This window comes from Epinephelus lanceolatus, chromosome 5 (assembly GCF_041903045.1).
Source record: "Epinephelus lanceolatus isolate andai-2023 chromosome 5, ASM4190304v1, whole genome shotgun sequence".
In the NCBI taxonomy this organism is placed as follows: Eukaryota; Metazoa; Chordata; class Actinopteri; order Perciformes; family Serranidae; genus Epinephelus; species Epinephelus lanceolatus.
In genome coordinates this window covers 9,613,670-9,634,759 of record NC_135738.1, presented here as the reverse complement: position 1 = coordinate 9,634,759, position 21,090 = coordinate 9,613,670, and the positions used below count along the sequence as shown (strand labels likewise).

The 21,090-nt window shown below is 42.3% G+C and overlaps 2 protein-coding genes across 2 annotated transcripts in view; one reads left to right on the top strand and one right to left on the bottom strand.

Annotated features, from left to right (window-relative positions):
* Positions 1 to 8,181, bottom strand: part of LOC117262519 (DENN domain-containing protein 2A) — a 48,294-nt gene extending 40,113 nt beyond the window's left edge. Inside the window, exon 1 of the mRNA XM_033635524.2 lies at positions 7,792 to 8,181. The gene's annotated coding sequence lies outside the window, so the exon portion shown is untranslated. The remainder of the gene's footprint in view (positions 1 to 7,791) is intronic.
* A 5,336-nt stretch (positions 8,182 to 13,517) lies between these two features.
* adck2 (aarF domain containing kinase 2) lies at positions 13,518 to 21,052 on the top strand. The gene is made up of 8 exons (XM_033634524.2): positions 13,518 to 14,530; positions 14,663 to 14,809; positions 15,837 to 15,965; positions 16,223 to 16,318; positions 16,416 to 16,694; positions 16,946 to 17,074; positions 17,578 to 17,631; positions 18,978 to 21,052. The coding sequence occupies exons 1-8, from the start codon at positions 13,652 to 13,654 to the stop codon at positions 19,116 to 19,118; spliced, it is 1,854 nt and encodes a 617-aa protein (XP_033490415.2). The 5' UTR covers positions 13,518 to 13,651; the 3' UTR covers positions 19,119 to 21,052.
* Positions 21,053 to 21,090: the final 38 nt, after the last annotated feature.

The window sequence follows — 21,090 nt, the reverse complement described above, 5'->3', positions numbered from 1 at the left end:
GATCAAACAATCCACCACATCCCAGGGTTGATTTTCGTAATTGTTGCACATGCACATCACAAAGCAGCAAACTAGCGTGGAAGACGGAATACTTAACATTCGGTGGTGACGTGTCCCCATTACATTGATTTTGTAACAAGGAAAGATGACAAGACTATCATAGCTCCAGGTGGTGGTGCTAAGACTCTTTCCACTGCGAAAAACACGACCTCAAACCTCCTAAAACAACTACTAGAACCAACAGCACAAAAACGTGAAGATCGTGGAATTGCACCCCACCAAAGGTGAGTCCTCCTCGACAGTGGAGGATGGTTGTGGCCCTACAAGAGCTACACAACTAGAACTGAAATTTAATCATGGACAGTTGCAGACTACAAGCAACAAAGAGCTAATGAAGATTGTGGCTGAATATTTTTTAAAGAAATGTTACCTACTTCCACGTCTGACCCTCTGTCTTTTGGACAGATCCTTGGGAAAATACCGGCCACAGGCAAGAGAGGACCCCCAGGTGAAAAACCATTTGCAAGCTATCTAATTGGAGATGACTCTAACATTCACAGAATCGTACATATGAAGTCTAAATGTTGAAGAGAAAGGATGCAATTGCCAATTTTGTGGGGTGTAACCAAAAAGTAATATAACAAGCAGTAAAATGACTTAGGGTTAGGCAGGGAGTAATAAGCAAAAAAATAGCCTAATATTACTGTTACTGTTATTACTATTGCTGTAGTTGTACACTCATGAGATGTTACATTTTAACCAAAACGGTCATTGTAAATGTAATATCATCAATCTATTCCTGTACTACAGTATGAGAGGAAGAATTCTAACTTTGCCTAATCAGACTACAAGTACCCAAAATCAATAGTTTTGTAAGGCAACTGAGCCTATCCCTATATAAACTAGACATTTCTGAGAAGGACTGACATAGACTGACACCAGCCTCAGCAAATACAACCTAATACTATATAGCAATATAAGAAGGATGAGATTATTGTAGCCGTCATTACAGTGGAGACAGGCAAAGAGAAAACTACTACTTTCCGAGCTCTAGAGCTTAACAAGACAGTGTTTAGATATGATTTGGTGTGATCAAAGCTCTGTGTCTGCAGTGCGTCTGGAGTATCTACTCATTAAGTTGTTACACTTGGATGAACCTCCAGACAATGTTTTAATTCTCATTATAGAGTGGATCCCTAAATTGACAGGTAAACAAAATTTTTCTCATTCTACGCCATGGCTGCAAGAGAAAGAAGAAGAGGAAGGGAAGAAGAAGAAGAAGAAAAAGAAGAAGACGACGAAGAGAAGAGTGGTAGGCTGATGATTTGAAGGTCACTGCTCTTACAGTTTTTCCATCTCAAATATTACACACACACGCAGCACATAACCAAACTAACAAAGCATGTGGTAACCTTTTCCCATTTTGCTTGGAATGCTCATTATAACATGGCAACCGGAGCCTAAATCAACGAGCTGTACAGCCACATTAGAGTTACACTTTGAACCCACATGGAGGCATTCCATTCCAGACGGCAGCCTTCCCCACACACAACTTCTTTTTCCGTGCCGGGGATGTCAAACAAATGGTAAATGCATGTTCACGTGCAAGCATAGTTATTCAGTGGATGATCGTGGGCATGTGTTTGCATCGATGTGTCTGTGCATATTTTGGTCTATATTTCCACGTCTGTGTCTGAGTCTGTCTATGCCTGTTTTTCTGCATGCATTTGTGTGTGTTCTAGGCTGTGTGTGTTCGGGTTTATGCCACCGCCATGCGCTGCCAACGGCAACAAGCTGCAAAACCAAACCAAGCTTGAAACACTGGGCTTCTGCATGGTCTTCATCAGCAACGGTTTGCTGTGATAATTCTCCCGGCCCACATCTAACACCCTGCCATCAAACTGTAGCCGCCTCTGTCTTTGCCACTCTCTAAAGACCTAACTCTTCTAGAGATCCTCATTCTGTACTGTAGTCTGTGTACACAACGCAGCAGGACAGGGATTCAGCCTGCCATGTCCTGTTAAATGTCCCAATTAGAGTTGCAGCAGCTATTTTCTCTCAAGCTATGGTGTGATTTCTTTTTAATACAACTCAGACAACTGCCAGACAGAGCAACAGCTTGCAAGCGACAGGCTGTGAGAGAAGAGTGTATGCATATATATGTGTATGTCAGGGTTAAGGGAGCATTTAATGAAAGAAACATGGCCAGCTGCCAACTGGATAAATGTCTCCAGTATCCAGTGTGATGGTATGCATTATCCATGCATGCATGTACGCGCGTGTGTGTTGCTTTGACTCTTACGCAGATGAGGTTAGGGGTGTCTAAAATGGTATGCATTATCCATGCATCTGTGTGTTTGTATGAGGAGGGGGTGTTTTTGATCATGGCTAAACCCATGGCCATCTACCAACATCACAGACAATACGTCCCCCACCATATCTTTGAAACAAGAAGAATTCTTTCACCATCACCACAGGATACATTCTTTCTGAGCGCGTCACCGTGGTGACAACAGCAGCCCGGGATCGGCAGGAGATTGGCCCGGTGGGGTCTTTAAGTTGTAGGCCGCCCCCGCAGTGCGCCTGTCAAAAGCCAGTTCCTGTAAAAGGAGGGGTATACAGGCCGTAACCTCCTAAAGCCCTGCTGTCACTTCTCTGGGCAGAAAAGAATAGAGAAGACAGATGTCACTGGCTGCATCCGCTTACGCACACAAATACGCACCCACATGTACACACACACAGTCATAGACGCAAACACACCATGAAAACTAAGAAAAAAATATAGTGAACTGAAGTTAAACCATGAAAAATCATCACGTTTTCACATGACAACAGTGGTACATATGCAGACATATGACTCATAAATGTGCTTATAAAAACATTTTCTGTCCATGTTTGTAAAATGTACATGTAAAACAGCCATCTAACAGTTAACTCTCTTGTAAATTGAGACCATAGTGTCAACGTGAAGCTAAACACTGTTTTCCTGGATGAATTTGCACTCTAGTGACTCATACCAATCATCAAGACCGATTTCTCCACTTCAGCACGCTTCCAAGAAAGAAATAACAAGCTGATTCAGTTGTGAGAGATGACAGACTTAGTCACGACGCTAAACATCTGGTGTTTGAGTTTTCAGGAGATGTCTTTTTTCCCTTACAAAGCATGCATACTAATAAAAAAAATCTGCTAACCTCTGCTTGGTATATTTGAGACCTCATGCGTTGCATTTGTTGATATGTCAGGGTGTGTTTATGCTACGAGTCATGAGTCACAGAGAGTGAAATGATAGATGGGCACTGGGTGAGAATGCCATGAATATGTGTGTGTCAATATTTTGGTGCGAAAGAAAGAAAGGAGGGAAAGGAACTGCTTGGAAAATGCCCTGAAAGTGAATGAGTGTGTGTCTGAGAGTAAAATGAATCACCAAGAGGAGAGGACTGAGGCACTCAGTGTGAATATTCTGAGTGATGAATACAAGGTCACAAATGTCCTCTTTTCCACCACAGTGCACATTGTCTCTGCACAGCAGTCATGCAGACAGTTAGCCTCTGCCCCTGACTCAGAATGTAAACAACTGACCCAATCTGACAGACCTGTGTGTGTGTGTGTGATAGTAACACTGGTACACGCACACACACATACACAATGGCTCCACACCAGAGCCCCTTTACAAGATTGCAGCCTACTTATTACAACCTTGCTGACTAGCAGACAGACAGTCCCTCTGTCTTTATCTCCAACTCTATAAACCTTCTCCTCACAGTGCCTAAGAGTCAGCCAGTCTCAATTCAATAAACTCTCAACTTTACCCTGTTTAGTAAATACAACGTTAGGACAGACAGAAACAGGAGAGCAGAGGAATGTAGAAATGAGGTCCGTAAAACTGCTATCAACCTGCTGAAGCTGTTCATATATGCCAATATGAAAATAACACTAACTTTAAGAGGTAGTGCAGAAAGTTGTCCCAAATCAAAGAGTACTTCAGCTGCACTTTGCATGGATCTAGTTCTTGGGTTTAATGATTGCCCAGCAGGCTCAAATAAAAGGCCGTTGAGATGAAGCCCCTGAGATTGATTATGTTGGCTGATTGATAACCATCTCTTAAGGGTCAGTGCTTATAGGACACAGCAGACATTCCTGTTGAACTGTGGTATGACACGCAACAGAGCATCCGTTATCTCACATGAAGTGATATGGCATGAGTCATGACACACAGACAGACAGATACATGGATGAGCATCAAACTTAAAGGAGCAGTGTGTAGGATTTGGTGGCAGAGTGCAACTAGCTGAAACTTCTCCAAGTGTGAACCCTCGGTTAGGATTCCTTTAGTGTTCATTGTTCAGGAGGTTTTTACTGGGAGCTGAATTATCCACAGAGGTGTCTTCCTCTCCAAACAAACAAATCAGGTGATCAAAACTGCTAAAAACACTGAATAAAACAGTTTCATGTCTCATTTTGCTCGTTGCAGAGGGGCTGCTAACTATTGTGAGTGTTGCGAGAATGCAAGTGCCCCTATTTAGAGCCGGTGCTTAGTTTGTCTATTCTAGGCTACTGTAGAGCATGGCTACCCTGAGTTCTCGCGAGAGCCCAATTTGAATTTGCTCAGCGAGTCACTCTAGCAATCAGTAATGATGCTCATTACCTATGCCCATGAAACCGAGCTGCACTAATCACATCGGTGTATCTTATAGGCGGGCCAGAGGCGAGCTAAACAGATGACGACAGCACTGCGACGACGAGGTCCGGAATCAGTCAGTAAACATTGCAAGATGGCTACGGATGAACACCAGTTGTTTGAAACGGTTTTGGCCGCTACAATGAACGAGTCAGACCTCGCTTTTTCTCTAAAAGAGGAACAGAAGATGGCGCTCGAATCTTTCCTTTGCAAGAAGGACGTTTTTGCTGTTTTGCCAACCGAATACGGCAAGAGTCTAATCTACCAGTTAGCTCCGCTGGTAGCTAAGCCTATACGTCACCCCGTGTATTGTTCTGATTGGTTGTAGTGTTATCCAATTGCGTGCAGTGATATTTACAAATGCATGCTTGGTGCCGCCCCTTGAGTTTTCATTACTCATGGCCAGACCCTAAATCTTCTAGATTTGGGTCTGGATTTCCAGGCTAGAGCATGGCAGTGCAACACAGTGGACTCCATGGAAAGAGTTTGCCATGTTTCCATCTTAAACAATGATTCCTTAAAGGAGCCCTGTGGAGTTTTTGACCACTGGTGGCACTACAGAGCTTAATCTTGATGAAAATGTACCTTCTGGTTGCAGTGGGCAATAATGAGGTGGATATTCATACCTTAGCTGGAAAACACCATATTAGTTGCTAGCCAGGCATGTACAACAACTTGAATGGTAATAAATAAACTGGTGTTTACCTCAGAAACAAGCCACGCACCCAATTCAAACGCTGTCACAGTTAAAAAAAGACTTTAATAGAGGTTACCAGCATTATAGATAATGGTTAAAAGGTTCCTACTACACCGACTACCAAGTTTAGAATGCCATATCAGCTATTACATGGCTGTTTGTTGTTGTGCTGTGACATGTATAGCTGTCTGCCATCGAGAGCTGGAGGGAATAGTGGATAGCGTAACATATAAAAAAAAATTGAATTTCCCCTCGAGGATTAATAAAGTATATAAAATTAAATTAAATTAAATTAAAAAATATAGGTGAGACAGCTGCCAAGCTGCGGACTGTTGCAGACCACTGTTCAAGACCAACTAACAACAACACTGGTTGTTAATTAGCAAGACATGGAGGAGTTTCCAGCAGTGTTTGTGCCAATAAATGTGGGTGTTTTAAGCCAAATTATGAACTTTCCCTAACCATAACCAAATGTTTTCTGTGCCTTAACATAACCACACATTAACAACAGTGTTGATGAAACATAAACCTTTGCCAGTGGCTGTTTAATAAGGTGACAGTGGCACGCTAAACATACTAGTGTAGCAGGAGATCCCTAAGCTGTATCTACAGCACTGATAACCACGACTAATGCCTATTTAATGGAGTGATAACATTCGAAAGGAGTGAGCCATGTGTATCGAAGGAAAGGGGGAAGAAATGTACTGTAAAAATAGTCACTGTTTCCTGCAATCCCACATACTGTCAGTCGGGGGCAGTAAGATAACAATGCAGCAATTAAGAGAAGACGTTAGTCTCGCAAGTTTCACAATATTTCCAAACACTGCAAATGTTTTATGAGGTAGTAAATGCATTCAAGATGTTGGGCAGTCCTTAAGGGTACACTCTGCTGAGAAATATAAACAAAACCGTGTTTGTTTACAATGAAAACTCCAAATGGTACATTTACCAGTCAGTAAGGATATGAATCATTATCCCCTTTATTTCTCCTGGAACATATCAACCTCTTACAATGAATTATATTTAAACAGTAAGTCCCCATTTTATCTGTAGGTGGTATCTCTGTTAATAAGTGGCCATTGCTGTTCTGGTTTTTACACCTGTTGCCACTTAACAATTAAACAATGGCGCCACAACTCTGAGATCTTTTTTATTGATTCATCTGCTGAAAAAGACTAATTTTACAAGTAGTGCTGTTTTTATGTGTCTGTTTAAGCCACTGTGGCTGTCACTGCCCAGGCTAATTATCCAGATTGTCCGTAGATCCCAACAAACTGCTGCTGGAAATTCGAAATGCATCTCTTCTTGTGCATCAGAGTATTGTCAAAGCCACAAAGCAGAGGGTGGTTAAATGAGAAAATGCAAATACAATCATAAACTGGCCAGAAGTTCAAACACCATCTTATACACTGACATCCATTAAACAATTAAGATTATTCCTCATTCATTTTAATGCCATCCTAACCACGGGAACAATGCTAAACTTTCAAACCCAACTGCACAGCTTCAGTCATGCCTCTTCATGAATCCGCAAACAACTTGTTATCCCTAATCCTTGACAAGCCAACTTTTTGGAGCCACCTGAGCTCCTCTGTCCCTGGGGAGGTCTCCACCCCTGCCTGCCTCCTCACAACAATACATGTGCTGGGACTCTGCATGAAGAGGTGTCTTTGTTCACAGTGAGGAATGCTCATCTCACTTATCCTCTCTTCTTTTCTTTCTCTCCCCCTCAACAAGCCGGTTTGGAATGTGTTGGTTTTAGTGTGCGCTCTCACTGATCGCCAAATGATCACCAACCCAACTTCCTACATTTTGTTTTCATTTAATAAGCAGATGAGAGCTGACAGTCATTGAGTGCACACATGTGTGTATGTGTGCTCACGTGTGCTCAGATACTTCAGTAAGGCACAGATGAGTCTCTTGTGGGCAGCAGTAATGGACTTGGTGCAGACAGTTTGAGACTGGCTACTTAAGCAACACTCAGGCATACTTTAACTGGAGCCAGGGCAGTCCAGAGTGAAATACAGCTCAAATAAACACAGACAAAACCACATCCTAACATTTACCATCCATATTGCTTTAAACGAGCGTAAGTGTACATTCTGTACATGGACACACACATGCATGCTGACACATTCAAGGTCACGCATGAGAGTATGTGAGGAGGTGAAGTTGATGCACATGCATGAAGATGGATCCTCAAGCAGGAATACTGCCTTTTAAACTGAGCGGATCACTTTGGGGCTAAGAAAGTATAGTATATAAAGTCTAATAAGTCAATGACTGTGTCTTCCATATGCTGTATGGAAAGAAATCCACATTTTTACCAGAACTTGACTGACTTTGTTTTGAGAAAAAAAAAAAAATAAAGTGACTGCAAACACACATTATCACACACAACTCTTCACTTTACCTCTCTGAGCTGGGTGAGCCCTGATGAAGTGCTCTTGGAGTTGTTTCTCATTTTGCGTAACCTGACCCCGCAGAAGACAGCATCCACTTGCATGGTTCCTTTCCTTCCGAGTAGTTTGCCTCTTCCCCCCTCTCTCTTCCACAGTTTGTACACCCCTACCCCTGCTTCCGACTGCTCTCACTTTGCATAGCCCCTGCCTGTACCTCCCACATATACACACAGAGGAAGACACAGAGTGCCGCTCCAAGCGCAAGAAAAGTTTGAAAAAGTCACAAAGTCAGGGAAATCCCTCCTCCCATCCAGCCTCCGGGCTAAAATGTTTACAGCTCTCTCTCCACTCTCAGCTCCCAGACACACACTCACCCACTCGGACTCCTATCTCTGAATGACGCTGGCTCTCCCCTTCTCAAACTTTTCCCACCCCCCTCCCTTCCTCCCTCCTTCTCTCTTCTCTCTCCTCCCTCTCCATTTTCCATCATCGCCCCCCCTTCCACATCCCCTCCCACCCACCTAAACCCCCCACCGCTGAACTAATCTGCAGCTGGCCGGCCGATTGGAGCCCTAGTTGCCGGGGAAACCAAGTGTCCTGCTTCAAAAAAAAGAAGAGGAATGAAGCAGGAAGGGGCAAAGCTGAGCAAAACTGAATACATAAATAACAGCCTCCTCCGGGAACCAATTAGAGAAGCCCAAGGGCCTCTCTTCCTCTCTCAATGAGGGGACAACATGTTCATCTATTTTATCTCTAAAAGACTTTGTTTACTGGTTCACATGTGCCAGTCAACAGCAACAACAACAAGTAGTGTAGAGGCATAAGTGGTGTGTGCTGAATGCTGTGTGGTGAGACAGAGAGTGGTTTGGCAGTGTTTGGGTTGATTACCGCTGACCTCTGCTCTGTGAGGGAATACAAATTGCGGAGTCCAGTTCCCCATCAGGCCCAGGGCTGCAGAGTAACTCAATGCTCCTGTGGAAAGAGGGGAGAAAAAGAGTGAGAGTGCAGGAAACAAGGCTGGACATGCATACTGATGACCAGAGTGATTAATAATTAACCTGTTCAACTCCACAGGCCCTCTTTGGCAAGTCCATTATTATAAATGTATGTTTTGCGGATAGTTTTCAAAGCCTACAATATTCATATTGAAAATGTGTTACAGCTACTCATTTATAGAGATATGGGTATTTAATGATACACAAGACACTTTTGAAAAATTCCCGTTTGATATATGGTTGGCACCCATTAAAGTGACATCTTAGATTTAAATAATTTATTTAATAAAAATGTGCAATACAGTAGTAAAGCTGGGGCAAATGGAGATTAGAGATGGAACTATAAGTTATTGAGTGGTCAGTTAACAGAAATTTTTTATTATTCAATCAGCAACTGTGTTAATTGTGTAATCTTTAAGGTATCTTTTCAAGCTAAAATACCAAACATTACCCAGTCCCACATGTGATTATATTGCTTCTTTTCTTTGTATTTTGTGACAGTAAACTCAATATGTCTTGATTTTGGACAGTTGTTCATACAAAACAGCAGCAACTTTAAGCTGTAGTGTAGCTTTTATGTTGTTGTAACTACTTTATGCAGTGTTTGGTAGTTTAAAGGCCCAATGCGTATTTAGGAGGATATGGCAGAAATGGAATATATTAAATATGTTTTCTTTTGTGTATAACCATCTAACAATAAGAATTATCGTGTTTTGTTACCTTAGAATGAGTACCAGAACGGGTCCTCCTCCATGGAGTCCTCCATTTTGCACTGCAATGTTTCTACAGTGGCCCAGAATAGACAAACCAAACACTGGCTCTAAATAGGACAATTTGCATTTTCGGGTTTTTGTGTCAGCCACCATAGTTAGTAGCCCTCCACGACAAGCAGCGTAGGAAAAACACATCTTTATTTTCAGGCGAAAACTGCTTTAATTACCAGTTGACATCACCAGGTCCTTTTGCTTTGGAGAGAAGGAGACCTATGCAGACAAGTCTGCAGTCGGCACCCCGTAAAAATCTCCTACACATCTGGATCTTCAGTTATCAAAGAAATAAGATGAGTACACATTAGCAGCTGTTGGGCTAACAGCCCGTCTGCAACACGCTGAACAGCATCGAAGAAACACTGATTTGTAACACAAAACTGCTTTGTTCAGTGTTTTTACTACTTTTAATCACTGGTTCCTTTTGTTTTGGAGAGGAGGAGACCTCTGCGGACAATTTAGCTCCCAGTAAAATCCTCCTGAACGATGAACAGTGAGGGACTTCTAAGCTGGAGGTCATGTTTGGCACATGGAAATAAAGTTCAGCTGGTTGCAATCTGCAATCCCCATCGCCAGATGCCACTAAATCCTATGAATCCTATACAGTGCTCTTTTAATCTATTACAATGCATCATATTTTATAAGGTGGTCATGTGATTTGTATGTAAAATCTAAATCGACAAAGTAGCCAGAAACCATAGCTGTTAAATAAATGAAGTTGAAAAAAAAATCCCTTCTTAACTGAAGTACAGCATCAAATGAAAATATTTAAGAAATGTACAGTACAAGTGCCTCAAAAGTGCACACAATCACAGTTCTTGTCTAAAGGGGTAAACATACAGTGCTTAGTTACTTTCCATCAGTAAAAAATACACACCTGCACACACAAGCGAAAGGACAGCATGCATAAAACTGTATGAGCACACAAGATTGGATATCAGGGTTGCCTTGTAATTTCATTTTACTCTTCAGGTAGACTATACAACTAAGTATTTCTCCACAAATGGATTTATAGGCATCTCAGCTGCATTCCTACAGTCATTTCACTGAGCAGCCTTCATAAAGTGTCTAACAGCATCACCTCTGCAGCGCAATTATCCTGCTGACCTCTGAGCCCAAACCCTGACCCTGCCTTTGAAATGCAAGAGAGATCTAAAAAAGCCTGGCTTGTCCATCAATAGCTGTGAAGGGACCAGGGTGGGAGGTGGGGGCTGGTAACATCTGTTTGGCGTTTATCCCACCTTATTGTGTTGCTGAGTCCTCTATCAGGCCCACAGATGGGATCCTGGGAGCGTACCGAACCCACTGTCCAGAGGACTCATACCGTGACTGGGAACATGGCTGGGACAAGTTCTCAGTCCTTGATGGTGCATAGTAGGCTGATTCCAGGACCTCTGGTTTAAGTAGAGGAAATGACAATGAAATCAAACCCAGGGTGTGTTTCGTTCCCTGCCTCCTCCTTTCCTTTATGGCTCAGACACAAATTTTGCCAGCCATACCAATAGTGCAGAAAAATAATAAAGCCCTTAAGTCATCTTTCAAAAACCTTGTTCAGGAAAACACAGTATCCTATCAGGAAGTACTTTTTAATGTCACCTCCATTAATGTCCAGACCACATACTGTAATTCTGCTCTGTCCAATGATTAATGTTGCAATAATATCTTCCAACTTACATAGGAGGTCCTGCAATTTTAAAGCCTACACATTAACCAAGAAAATAATAATCAAAAATTGATGATGAAAACAATCATTAGCTGCGGCCTAAACAGGCTTACTGGGCATGCGCCTAGCGGCCTAAAATATGGGGACACCCCTGGCCTTCACCTACAAAATGTCACTAAGGCCTCATTTACACCGCAAGCGATGCGTTTGCGTAGCGCTCGTTAAGTGGTCCACAAGCGTAGCGGCAGCACGTGTATTCACACCAAAACTGAACAGAAGCATCGCACAGCAGCCGCTGCTGTCCCGTCAAAATACAAACCACACCTGAACAGTTGGTGGCAGTAGTGCACCGTGTTTGCAAATCTCCAATAAACCCCAAAGAAGAAGAAGAAGAAGAAGTGCGTTTGGACCCAAAGCCCAGGGTGGACAGGTTTGCACACCTGTGATTATTCCAACGCTTGGAGAATTAATATTTAGCACTACAAATGGGTAAGTACATGAAACATGTGCCTGTCTCGCTTGGTCAAGGGGGAGATGTCTACGGTGGCAGAGAGGGGTTACAACACACGCAAACTCGTGTTTTTTGTTGAATACCACAACCATTCGCTCACGACTCACACAAAAAATCGGCGTCTCTTCTATTTTCAAGCTTGCTCGGGAAAGCAACGTGACTCGAGCAGCGCGTAGAACAGATGCAGTGTGAATGCTCTAACCTGTTAACATGCTCGCCGAAATGAAAACGCAAGTAAACAGAGGCAAAACCACCACAATGTCTGAGTGTCTTGCTCCTGTGTAGGACAGGTGGCGGGGCCTTTTGTATATCTGTGCCCAGGGGCTCATTGTCTTATAATCCGCCCATGGCTGTAACCCCAGTACCTAGAGTTGCTGCTTTCCATTATTGCTCCTAAACTTACAAAAGGCCTCACAGAAGCCAACTGAATGCACATTTAATAAAAAAAAAAACTTCAGACACACACTACAACTCTATACAGTTTGATACCTCCTTCTTGTTCTTGTTTCTGTAAAGCAGTTAACTTCTGTTCTTACCTTTTGTGTACAAAAAGTTTGCTTGCTGACTTAGTTGCTAAGGTCTGCTCTTTAAAACTGTGATAGCCAACAAAAGGAAACTTTAAGAATTTAAACTTTTGTTTTATTCTATAGCTCCATGGGCTTCTGTGGCAGGCCCTTTCTTAATTGTAGGGCGATTAATTTTTATAACAAAAACACATTTTCACAGCTTTCAGACACTCTGACATGCCAAAGCAGTGGAAGCCTGTAATAAAATTAATGAAGGCAGTGTTCCGTTTTGATGAGCCAGGTCTAGGGTCTTGGTATTATACATAGTGCCTCACTGGAAAGGCTTCCTGAGACACTTAATGTAACAGAGCCATACTTGATGTTAGTTGTTCCACCTGTGCCTTTCCTGCAATGATAAGTCAAAATGTCTGCCGTGAAAAAGGTCTAGTTATAAACTTACAACTGTCTCAGTTAGTACGCTCACTTCTTTTCTGACCTCATTTCCTTGCTTCCTTCTTAATTCCCTTGCTCCCTTCTGGTAGGAGAACAGCTCGAAGTCTGTGGTAACGGTTTAAGGTCTACCTGTTGACACGGGCACCCATAATAAGGTGTGTAATGTCTCCATCTGTAGGGCAGTAGACGTTTCTGCACTTAATTGACAGAAGTGTCCTAAATTTTAAATATGTAGGTCGTTTGAGAGTTTTATTTTCAGTAGTAGCCAGCTAATGTTAGCCGTTTAACATACCGCGATCTCCGTCAGTTGGTCTCCGTATGTAGTTAGCTTGAAAAATAACGGTTGTCATTTTTTTAACAGCCGAAAAAACACGACTTATAAACGCTTAATAACTCTTACAACATTTAAGCTAAAAACGCACTCACTAACAACAACAACAACAACAACAACAATCGTCTTGTATTAATTAATAACCAGCCGTTTGTTTGTTTCTTCTGTCGCGCGACTTTAAGACGAAGCCACGTGATCTTGCCGGCGCTACGTCATACCCGGAAGTGAAACGGCTGGAATGTATTTGTTTTTAACTGCTGTGTTTCCAGTGCAGGTACATGGTGTTTCTGTGGCTGTGCAGTAACGCCAGCTGAAGAATGAAACGTCTCACTCGTCGACAGTGGGACAAGAAGCAATGCAGTAACTTCCCGTTTACAGGAAAATACAGTAACTGACCGTAAGGTAAAGGAATTTGTAGTAAAATAGGTACAGTAGGTAGCTAGTTTAATGTAGCATTGCTCTAGGTCGCCACTTCCTTTTAAGGTAAAATACCCGCCATGAGCTCGTAGATGTTTACGTTGTGACCAAAGGTTATTCCGAGTTTGGAGTCACCTTTTACTAATGACTTTGCAAAAGGGTGTATTGTAATAAAAGAGGCACATGTGGACCAATTCACCTCCTCGACTGAGCTAGCAGTCATTTCACATGATGTCTATCTTTGGAGCAAGAGCAGTCTTTCTCAGACTGAGGTACAGTTTCCAGAGAGCAGGCTCCTTCACCAGAACCAGACTCATCCAGAACTCCAGGGCATGCTTTGCTAAAAGAGGGCAGATTTTCACCCAGATACCCAAGGTTACATTGTTATGTTGGGGTGCAGTCAGTGCATCGTCCTGTGCAGCCACATGCCAGGAAGCAACTGTCCCACGCCACACTGCTGAAAGAAAGTCTCTTGCCAAAGTGCAAGTGCACAAAGTAATATTTTTTCTGCGCCTTAGCTTTCGTGCATTGGTGCTGCTCCTCAAATTTGGCCCCCTTCTCCTCTTGTCCCCCTTGGTTCTGGTGTCCACTCGCTGGGCGTCTTGCTGGCTGGATGCTCTGCTGTGGGTGACTGAAACATCTGGCCCCACTTTCATTAAGCTGGGGCAGTGGGCCAGCACCAGGCGGGACGTCTTCTCTCAGGAGTTTTGTGAGCGCTTCTCTAGGCTTCACGTAAGAGTGCCTCCTCACTCCTGGGCCCACACCAAGCAGTGTCTCCGGAGGGCTTTCGGGGAGGGCTGGAGGAAGGTTTTAGTGTTTGAGAGCAAAGAGCCTGTGGGTTCAGGATGTGTGGCACAGGTGTACAGAGGCTGGGCGAAGGCGGACCAGGTGGATGACCCAGCTTTCCACTCACTGGTGGAGGAGATGGAGAAAGAAGACTTGCTTGAAGCATGGGAGATTCCTGGTCTGAGAGGAGTGGCCAGGTCCTTGTGGCAGCTCTGGAGGGGGACTAAGGAGGACGATGGCTATGAGGAGAGAAGTCACACAGAGGGGGGAGATAAGGAGAGCAGCACAGAGAAGGAGCACCTGATACCTGTGGCTATTAAGGTAATAATAGCCACACTACAGTGTCTAAAAAAAGTCTCTAAAAAATATGAAATCCTGCCTTTATGAGTAGCTTGTCGTGCATTTTTTAAGCCTGTCAGCAGATGTTCATATATTGTTTTTGGTGTGTGACAGGTGATTCATCCAGGCGTCAGGAGACAGGTGGAAATTGACCTGCTGCTAATGAAAGCAGGCAGTTGGCTCCTAAACTGCCTGCCTGGACTCAAGTGGCTCAGCCTGTGTGAGGTAGTAGACGAGTTTGAGAAGCTCATGACCAAACAGGTAGGAACATGCAGACCCTCCACATTTAAAGGTCCAGTGTGTAGGATTTAGGGGGCTATATTGGCAGAGGTATAATATAATATAATACATAGGTTTTCTTTAGTGTATAATCACATAGAAATAAGAATTTTTGTGGGGTTTTTACCTTAAAGTGAGCCATTTATATCTACATAGGGAGCGGGTCCTTGTCCACAGAGTCCAGCAGCCGTTAGCAGCCCCTCAAGGATAAGCAGTGTGGAAAAGAACAGATATTTTGAAATGTGAATCTGCTTTCTTCAGTGTTTTTACCGTTGTAAATCACTCTGTCCATTTGTTTTGGAGAGGAAGAGGCCTCTGCGGATGATTTGGCTCCCGCTAAAAACCTCCTGAACGTTTGACATTATCAGAAAAAAAGGTGAGCACAAATTAGCCCATGCTGGGCTAGTGGCCCGTCTCTGACGAGCAGAGTAGCATCTGAGAAACACTGGGATCAGATAATCTGGCTTCTGCTAAAAACCTCCTGAAAAATGAACACTGAAGTATTTTTTTAAGATTATTTTTGGACAGTATTTAGGCACGAAAAGGGGAGAGAGAGAGAGAGAGGGTATGACATGCAGCAAAGGGCTACAGGCTGGAATTGAATCCGTGGCCGCTGCAGCAAGGACATTACCTTTGTACATGGAACACCTGCTTTACCCACTGAGCTACTGGGTGACCCTACGAAAGAAATTCTAACCAGGAGAAGTTTCAGCTGCTTACAGTCTTCAGTCCTCATCACTGGATGCCACTAAATCTCCCTAAATCTTTCACACTGCTCCATTTAAATTATACAGAATTTGAGTTGTTTGTCTTTGTGTTCACGCTACTGGTTAAATGACACATATGATTTGTCTTTTTGTGATCAATAAAGACAGCTTTAAATGTCTTTTCATGCCTGTATAGAGGCAAGACAGAATTTAAAGTAAAATAACTGAGGTGCTTAGACCTGCAGCATGAAAACAAATAGCCTCATAGCAAAGAAGTCTAATCTGCTGATTTTTTATTTCAGATTGATCTCCGTTTTGAGGCCAGGAACATCGAGCGTTTCCAGGAAAATTTCCGCAATGTGGATTACGTCAAGTTCCCAACTACGTTACGACCATTTGTCACCAGGACCGTTTTAGTGGAAACTTTTGAAGTGAGTACAGAACTGCTTCAAATCCACGGAAAACACTGGACTGAATGATTGAGTAATAGCTTGCACTCTAAATATACAGCACAAGCATGTCAGCCATATTAGAATATTAAATGCACACTTCATTAACTACAAGAATGAGCTACTGTCTTCTTTAATAAACTCAACCTGTGTGACACAATATCTGTGATTTCTAGGCAGTGTAGAATTGTTGTGGTTGAATGAGTATTTTTCAGTTTATATTTGACCTTTTTGTTCAGGAGAGTGAGCCCGTATCCAAGTACCTGAGCTCGTCGATCCCTCAGGAGGTGAAGCAGAAAATAGCCAGGATGGGAATAGAGACCATGCTGAAGATGGTGAGATACGTCACCATGTAAATGTCTCCCTGTTCTGTGTGATCAGTCTGATTGTATGTTCACTTACATCGTCTCCATCTGTATGTCTGTATTCCAGGTTTTCGTGGACAACTTTGTCCATGGGGATCTCCATCCCGGGAACATTCTGGTCCAGTGTCGGGGGCCTCATCCTGATTCCACTGACAGCACTGGTATGTCAGGGGATGCACATGGCAAGACCACCCTCACTGACCTGTGGGACACAGTGGTGGTCAGCATCAGGCCCGTCCCATGTCCTCTCCAGCTGGTGCTGCTGGACGCTGGCATCGTAGCCCAGCTCAGCGACTACGATCTCGCCAACCTCAAGGCTGTTTTTACGGCTGTGGTGCTGCAGCAGGTAATGACGCGTACACTGTGCAGGGGTGGGAATCACCAGAGGCCCCACAATATGAAACGATACTGATTTTAAAGGTTTTGCGATGTACTGAGAACATACGAGAACCAAGCTGAAACTCGTTTTACACATTTCTAAATATTGAACATTCCCACTGCAAACCCAGTCAGCCTTCAAAATACCAAACAATGTCAGACAATGAAGGAATGTAATCTGTGTCAAACTATCTGTTGCTGCTGTTTTCTTTTCTTCAGGGTGAGCGAGTGGCTGAATTGTTCCTGCATCACGCTCGGGCCAATGAATGCAAAGACGTACCGCAGTTTAAGAAGGAGATGGCCCAGCTGGTGGACCAGGCCCTCAGCAAATCCCTCTCTCTGGGAAAGGTACGAACCTCGACCTGCACTTTCTTACTGTGTCTGATTTGTGTTTCTGATGCAGGGTCACATGACGATGACCTTACGATGGTCATGATTATTCTTTTTGCTTCAGTTATTGTGTTATTATGTTACAACATTAGAAAAGAAGTTGAATTTTACCATTGTTCTGTGATTGTTACTGTAATAGTACACGACGGTTTGATGTCCAGATTTCTTCTGGATCTTTGGTTCTTGCTTCTAACGTGTGCTTCGTATTGGCTCTGTCATGATTTAATAAGCACTGCTTGCTTCCCTGTTCCCGCTGTCCCTGTGCAGATGAAACAAATTTGCCTTAGTGCAACACTTGTTCTCTTACTGGTTAATACTGCTTTGCAAAGGTCCATCCATTCTAAATAGAAAACTTTCTGGTCAAGTAGTTTATAGGTATTGATCATGGCGGTCAGTGACTTTTGGAAATCACCGATTACTATTGATGTGTTTTATTGACTCTGTTTTTGTTGTGTTTATAGTTCCAAGTAGGAGATCTGCTTTCCAGACTCTTCGGTCTACTCATCAAACACAAGGTAAAATATCAGGGGGTTACATTCTTTACGATGAACAGTCATCTCGTGCAGAGCATTGACATTACAACAGCGAACAACTGAGTCACAATAATCCTAATAAGGCTTTCTCGTGTAAAAAGTATGGGCTCTTTTTTTGCAGTTAGCTTTTCGGTACCAAGTTTCGCTTGCAATATTTTTAAGTTTTAGCTTGAAGAAATGTAAATCACTGTGCTCTTATATTGCTGTTAGGGAGGTCTAGCTGCGTTGTGGAGGCTACTGGTTGATGCTTTAAAAAAGAAAAACAGTAACTCAGAGTCAGCACAAGAAAACACGTGCTGCACGTTTTATGTAAAGCACTTTGAATAGCCTCATTGCTGAAATGTGCTATACAAATAAACTTGCCTTGCCTTGCTCTTAGGCATTTATGGAAGTATTTAAAATGCTCTATACTTAAAGTCTTTGAATCTGTTGTATGGAGGAAACAGTGCGCTTGTTGTAAGTCATGTCAGTTGGTGTAGTCATAAGAGGTGTTTAATACAGGTACTGAATGATTGAATCTTAAAGGGACAGTTCACCCCAAAATCAAAAATCCATACTTTCCTCTTAACTTTAGTGCTGTTTATGAGTCTAGATAGTTTTGGTGTGAGTTGCAGAGTGTTGGAGATATCAGCCGTAGAGATGTCTGCCTCTTCCAGGGTAATGAGACTAGATGGCACTCAGCTTGTTGTGCTTTAAGTGCCAAAAAATACATTTTAAAAACTCAACAACAGTGCCTCTTTCCAGAAATTATGACCCAGTTACTCAAGAAAACCCACAGTAGAAACAAAATAGTTCCAACATGAAACTGCTCACAACAAGGTCTGTGGATTATCCTGAGTAACAGAGTCATGGTTTCTGGAAAGAGACATTGCTGATGAGTTTTTCAAATGTATTTTTTTGGCGCTCTGAGCACCACAAGCCAAGTGCCATCTAGTTCCATTATATTCAAGAGAGGGCAGACATCTCTGTAGCTGTTATCTCCAACACTCTGCAACACACATGAAACAATCCCGACTGATAAATAGCACTACAGGTAAATACGCAATTTTGACTGAGGTGTTAACCGTCTCTTTAAACTCTATCTCTTCAGGTTGAACTGATTGTACTGAATAATCATTGTCATGGAGCGAATACGGGTTGTTGTTTTTTTGCAAAGGAGTTCTCCCTCATTGATGGAGAGAACATAAGCTTTCATCCTTTTTACTGTCAAAAAATCAAAGCTAATTAAAAGATAGCAAAAGTCATCGAAACAATTATGAAGATGTGATGATTCTGTTGCAGAAAGCTGGCTGCTGAGCTATTAACCTTGATGTCGATTGTTTTTCTAGGTGAAGCTGGAGAGTAATTTCGCCTCGATTGTCTTTGCCATCATGGTGCTGGAGGGTCTCGGCAGGTCGCTCGATCCCAACTTGGACATCCTGGATTTGGTCAAACCTCTGCTGCTAAAGAACTGTGCCTCACTGCGATGACAAACACACACAAACATACAGACACACAAAGCTCTAGCACAGTGGACCACACACAGACAGGCACCTTAAGTACACATACAGCTAAGTCCCTACTGTATACATAGAGTACATCTATAATAGGGCTGCCACTAACGATTATTTTCATTGTCGACTAATCTGTCGGTTATTTCTTCGATTAGTCAACTAATCATTTCATCGAAAAATGTGTTAAAATGTTGAAAAATGTCGGTCTGTCTCTCCCAAACTCCAAAATTACGTCATCTAATGTCTTGTTTCGTACTCACGCCAAAGGGTTTTAGTTCACTGTCACGGGAGAGTGTGTAAAGCTGCTAATAGCTGAACGTAAGAAGCTGCAATAAGATTATTTTGGGTACTTTTGTACTTTTCTATGAAAAACGACTCAAACCAATTAGTCGACTACTAAAATAGTCACCGATTATTTTAATAGTCGATTAGTCATCGATTAGTCGACTAATCGTGGCAGCCCTAATCTATAATTATGGCACATGTGCCTGCAGGTGTAAGACACTTGAATTTAATGCATTTTAGTACCTTTTAAAGATTATTTTTAACCAAATTTAAGATTTTTGGACAAATAATATATGTCTTATTCAAGCATTGCAAGTATAAAGGTAAGACGTATATATTTAGTCTCATGCAGAAGTAGGTTATGTGTAGGATTATGGTTATTATTAGTGAGTTAGGTTCATCTATATTTTGTAAACAGGTATGTATACAGTAAAAAGACTGCATTAGGTTGAATGATTTGCGTCAGAAATGGTACTTTGCCACAGAAAAGCTTGACTCATTTTGACAAAAAGAAATCAAACACTTCACAAATTTAAATCAAAGACTATGTAATGACTTTAAGGCCTTATATTTAGAAAATTTAAGAGTTTTAAGGACCTGCAGACACCCTGCTGTACTTTATTTTCCTAATGCTATGATGACTAAATTGTGACGCATCCCCCAAGTGACCTGAGAGGTCAGGAAATGGTCATGACAGTCAGTCCGCCCTACAGGATGCAGTCTGGAGCATGCTCCGGGAGATCATTGTAAACGATGACATTAATGAATTCACTGACTCTGTGGTGGATTTAATGTGTAAAACAACAGGAGCAACAGTATCAGAACTACAGTTAAATCATTCCACAACCAGAAATGATGGATTACCAGAACCATGCGTTTCATCTGGAAACAAAGACAGTTATAAAGCAGCAGGCTACGATGTAAAAAGAGCATCAGAGGCAAAAAGGGATTCATTTTAATGCACAAGTTTGAGTGATGGTATGGCATTTTACTGTAGTTGAATGATTTTATGTTACAAATAAACTGATCGGGCATCTTTAAGCTTACAAGATTCAAGTGTGGATCACAAGATCACTGTCATCACTACATTTTAGCAGTGCCCTAAATACCTCATTGAGTTTTACACTGTTGGTACAGTATTTCCACTTCACTCCCATCTGGCTGAAATACAAACATTTCACCCACAGGAGAATCATCTTCAAGGCACCTCTAACTGAGCCTCATGAACGAGAGTATGTGCGCTTTACATGACTTGTTTATTGAGTGCTAATGGACTCAGACACATCAGCAGACACACAGATGGCATCAGAGACTCTTTGTAGTGAGTTACGACATAAGAGAAAATACTGCGAAACTCCCTGGTTGATACACTGAAGCATAGGTTTTACTTTTTAATGACTGATATTGATCTCAGGATGTCTTTTATCACTACATCTTTTATTGTATCTTAGATAATGTCTAATGGGCCATTGCTTTAGTGTGAATCACAATGTACTGTAACACTGAACATGTGAAACCTTTGGCTAATTGTTCTCAACAGCTGACCCATGTCTTTCAGCTTTCCATTAAAATAGTGGGAACACTTGTATGAATAATGCATATCAATAAAAAGGAATCTATGTTAACTGATCTTTGTTTTTTGTTGCCTCTAGTGTAAGTTTTC

Excerpts from the sequence above, each read along its gene's own strand:
- adck2 (XM_033634524.2), top strand. The coding sequence starts at position 13,652 with ATGATGTCTATCTTTGGAGCAAGAGCAGTCTTTCTCAGACTGAGGTAC. Across the intron at positions 16,319-16,415 it reads TAGAGACCATGCTGAAGATG|GTTTTCGTGGACAACTTTGT; the intron begins GTGAGATACGTC and ends TCTGTATTCCAG. Across the intron at positions 16,695-16,945 it reads CGGCTGTGGTGCTGCAGCAG|GGTGAGCGAGTGGCTGAATT; the intron begins GTAATGACGCGT and ends TCTTTTCTTCAG.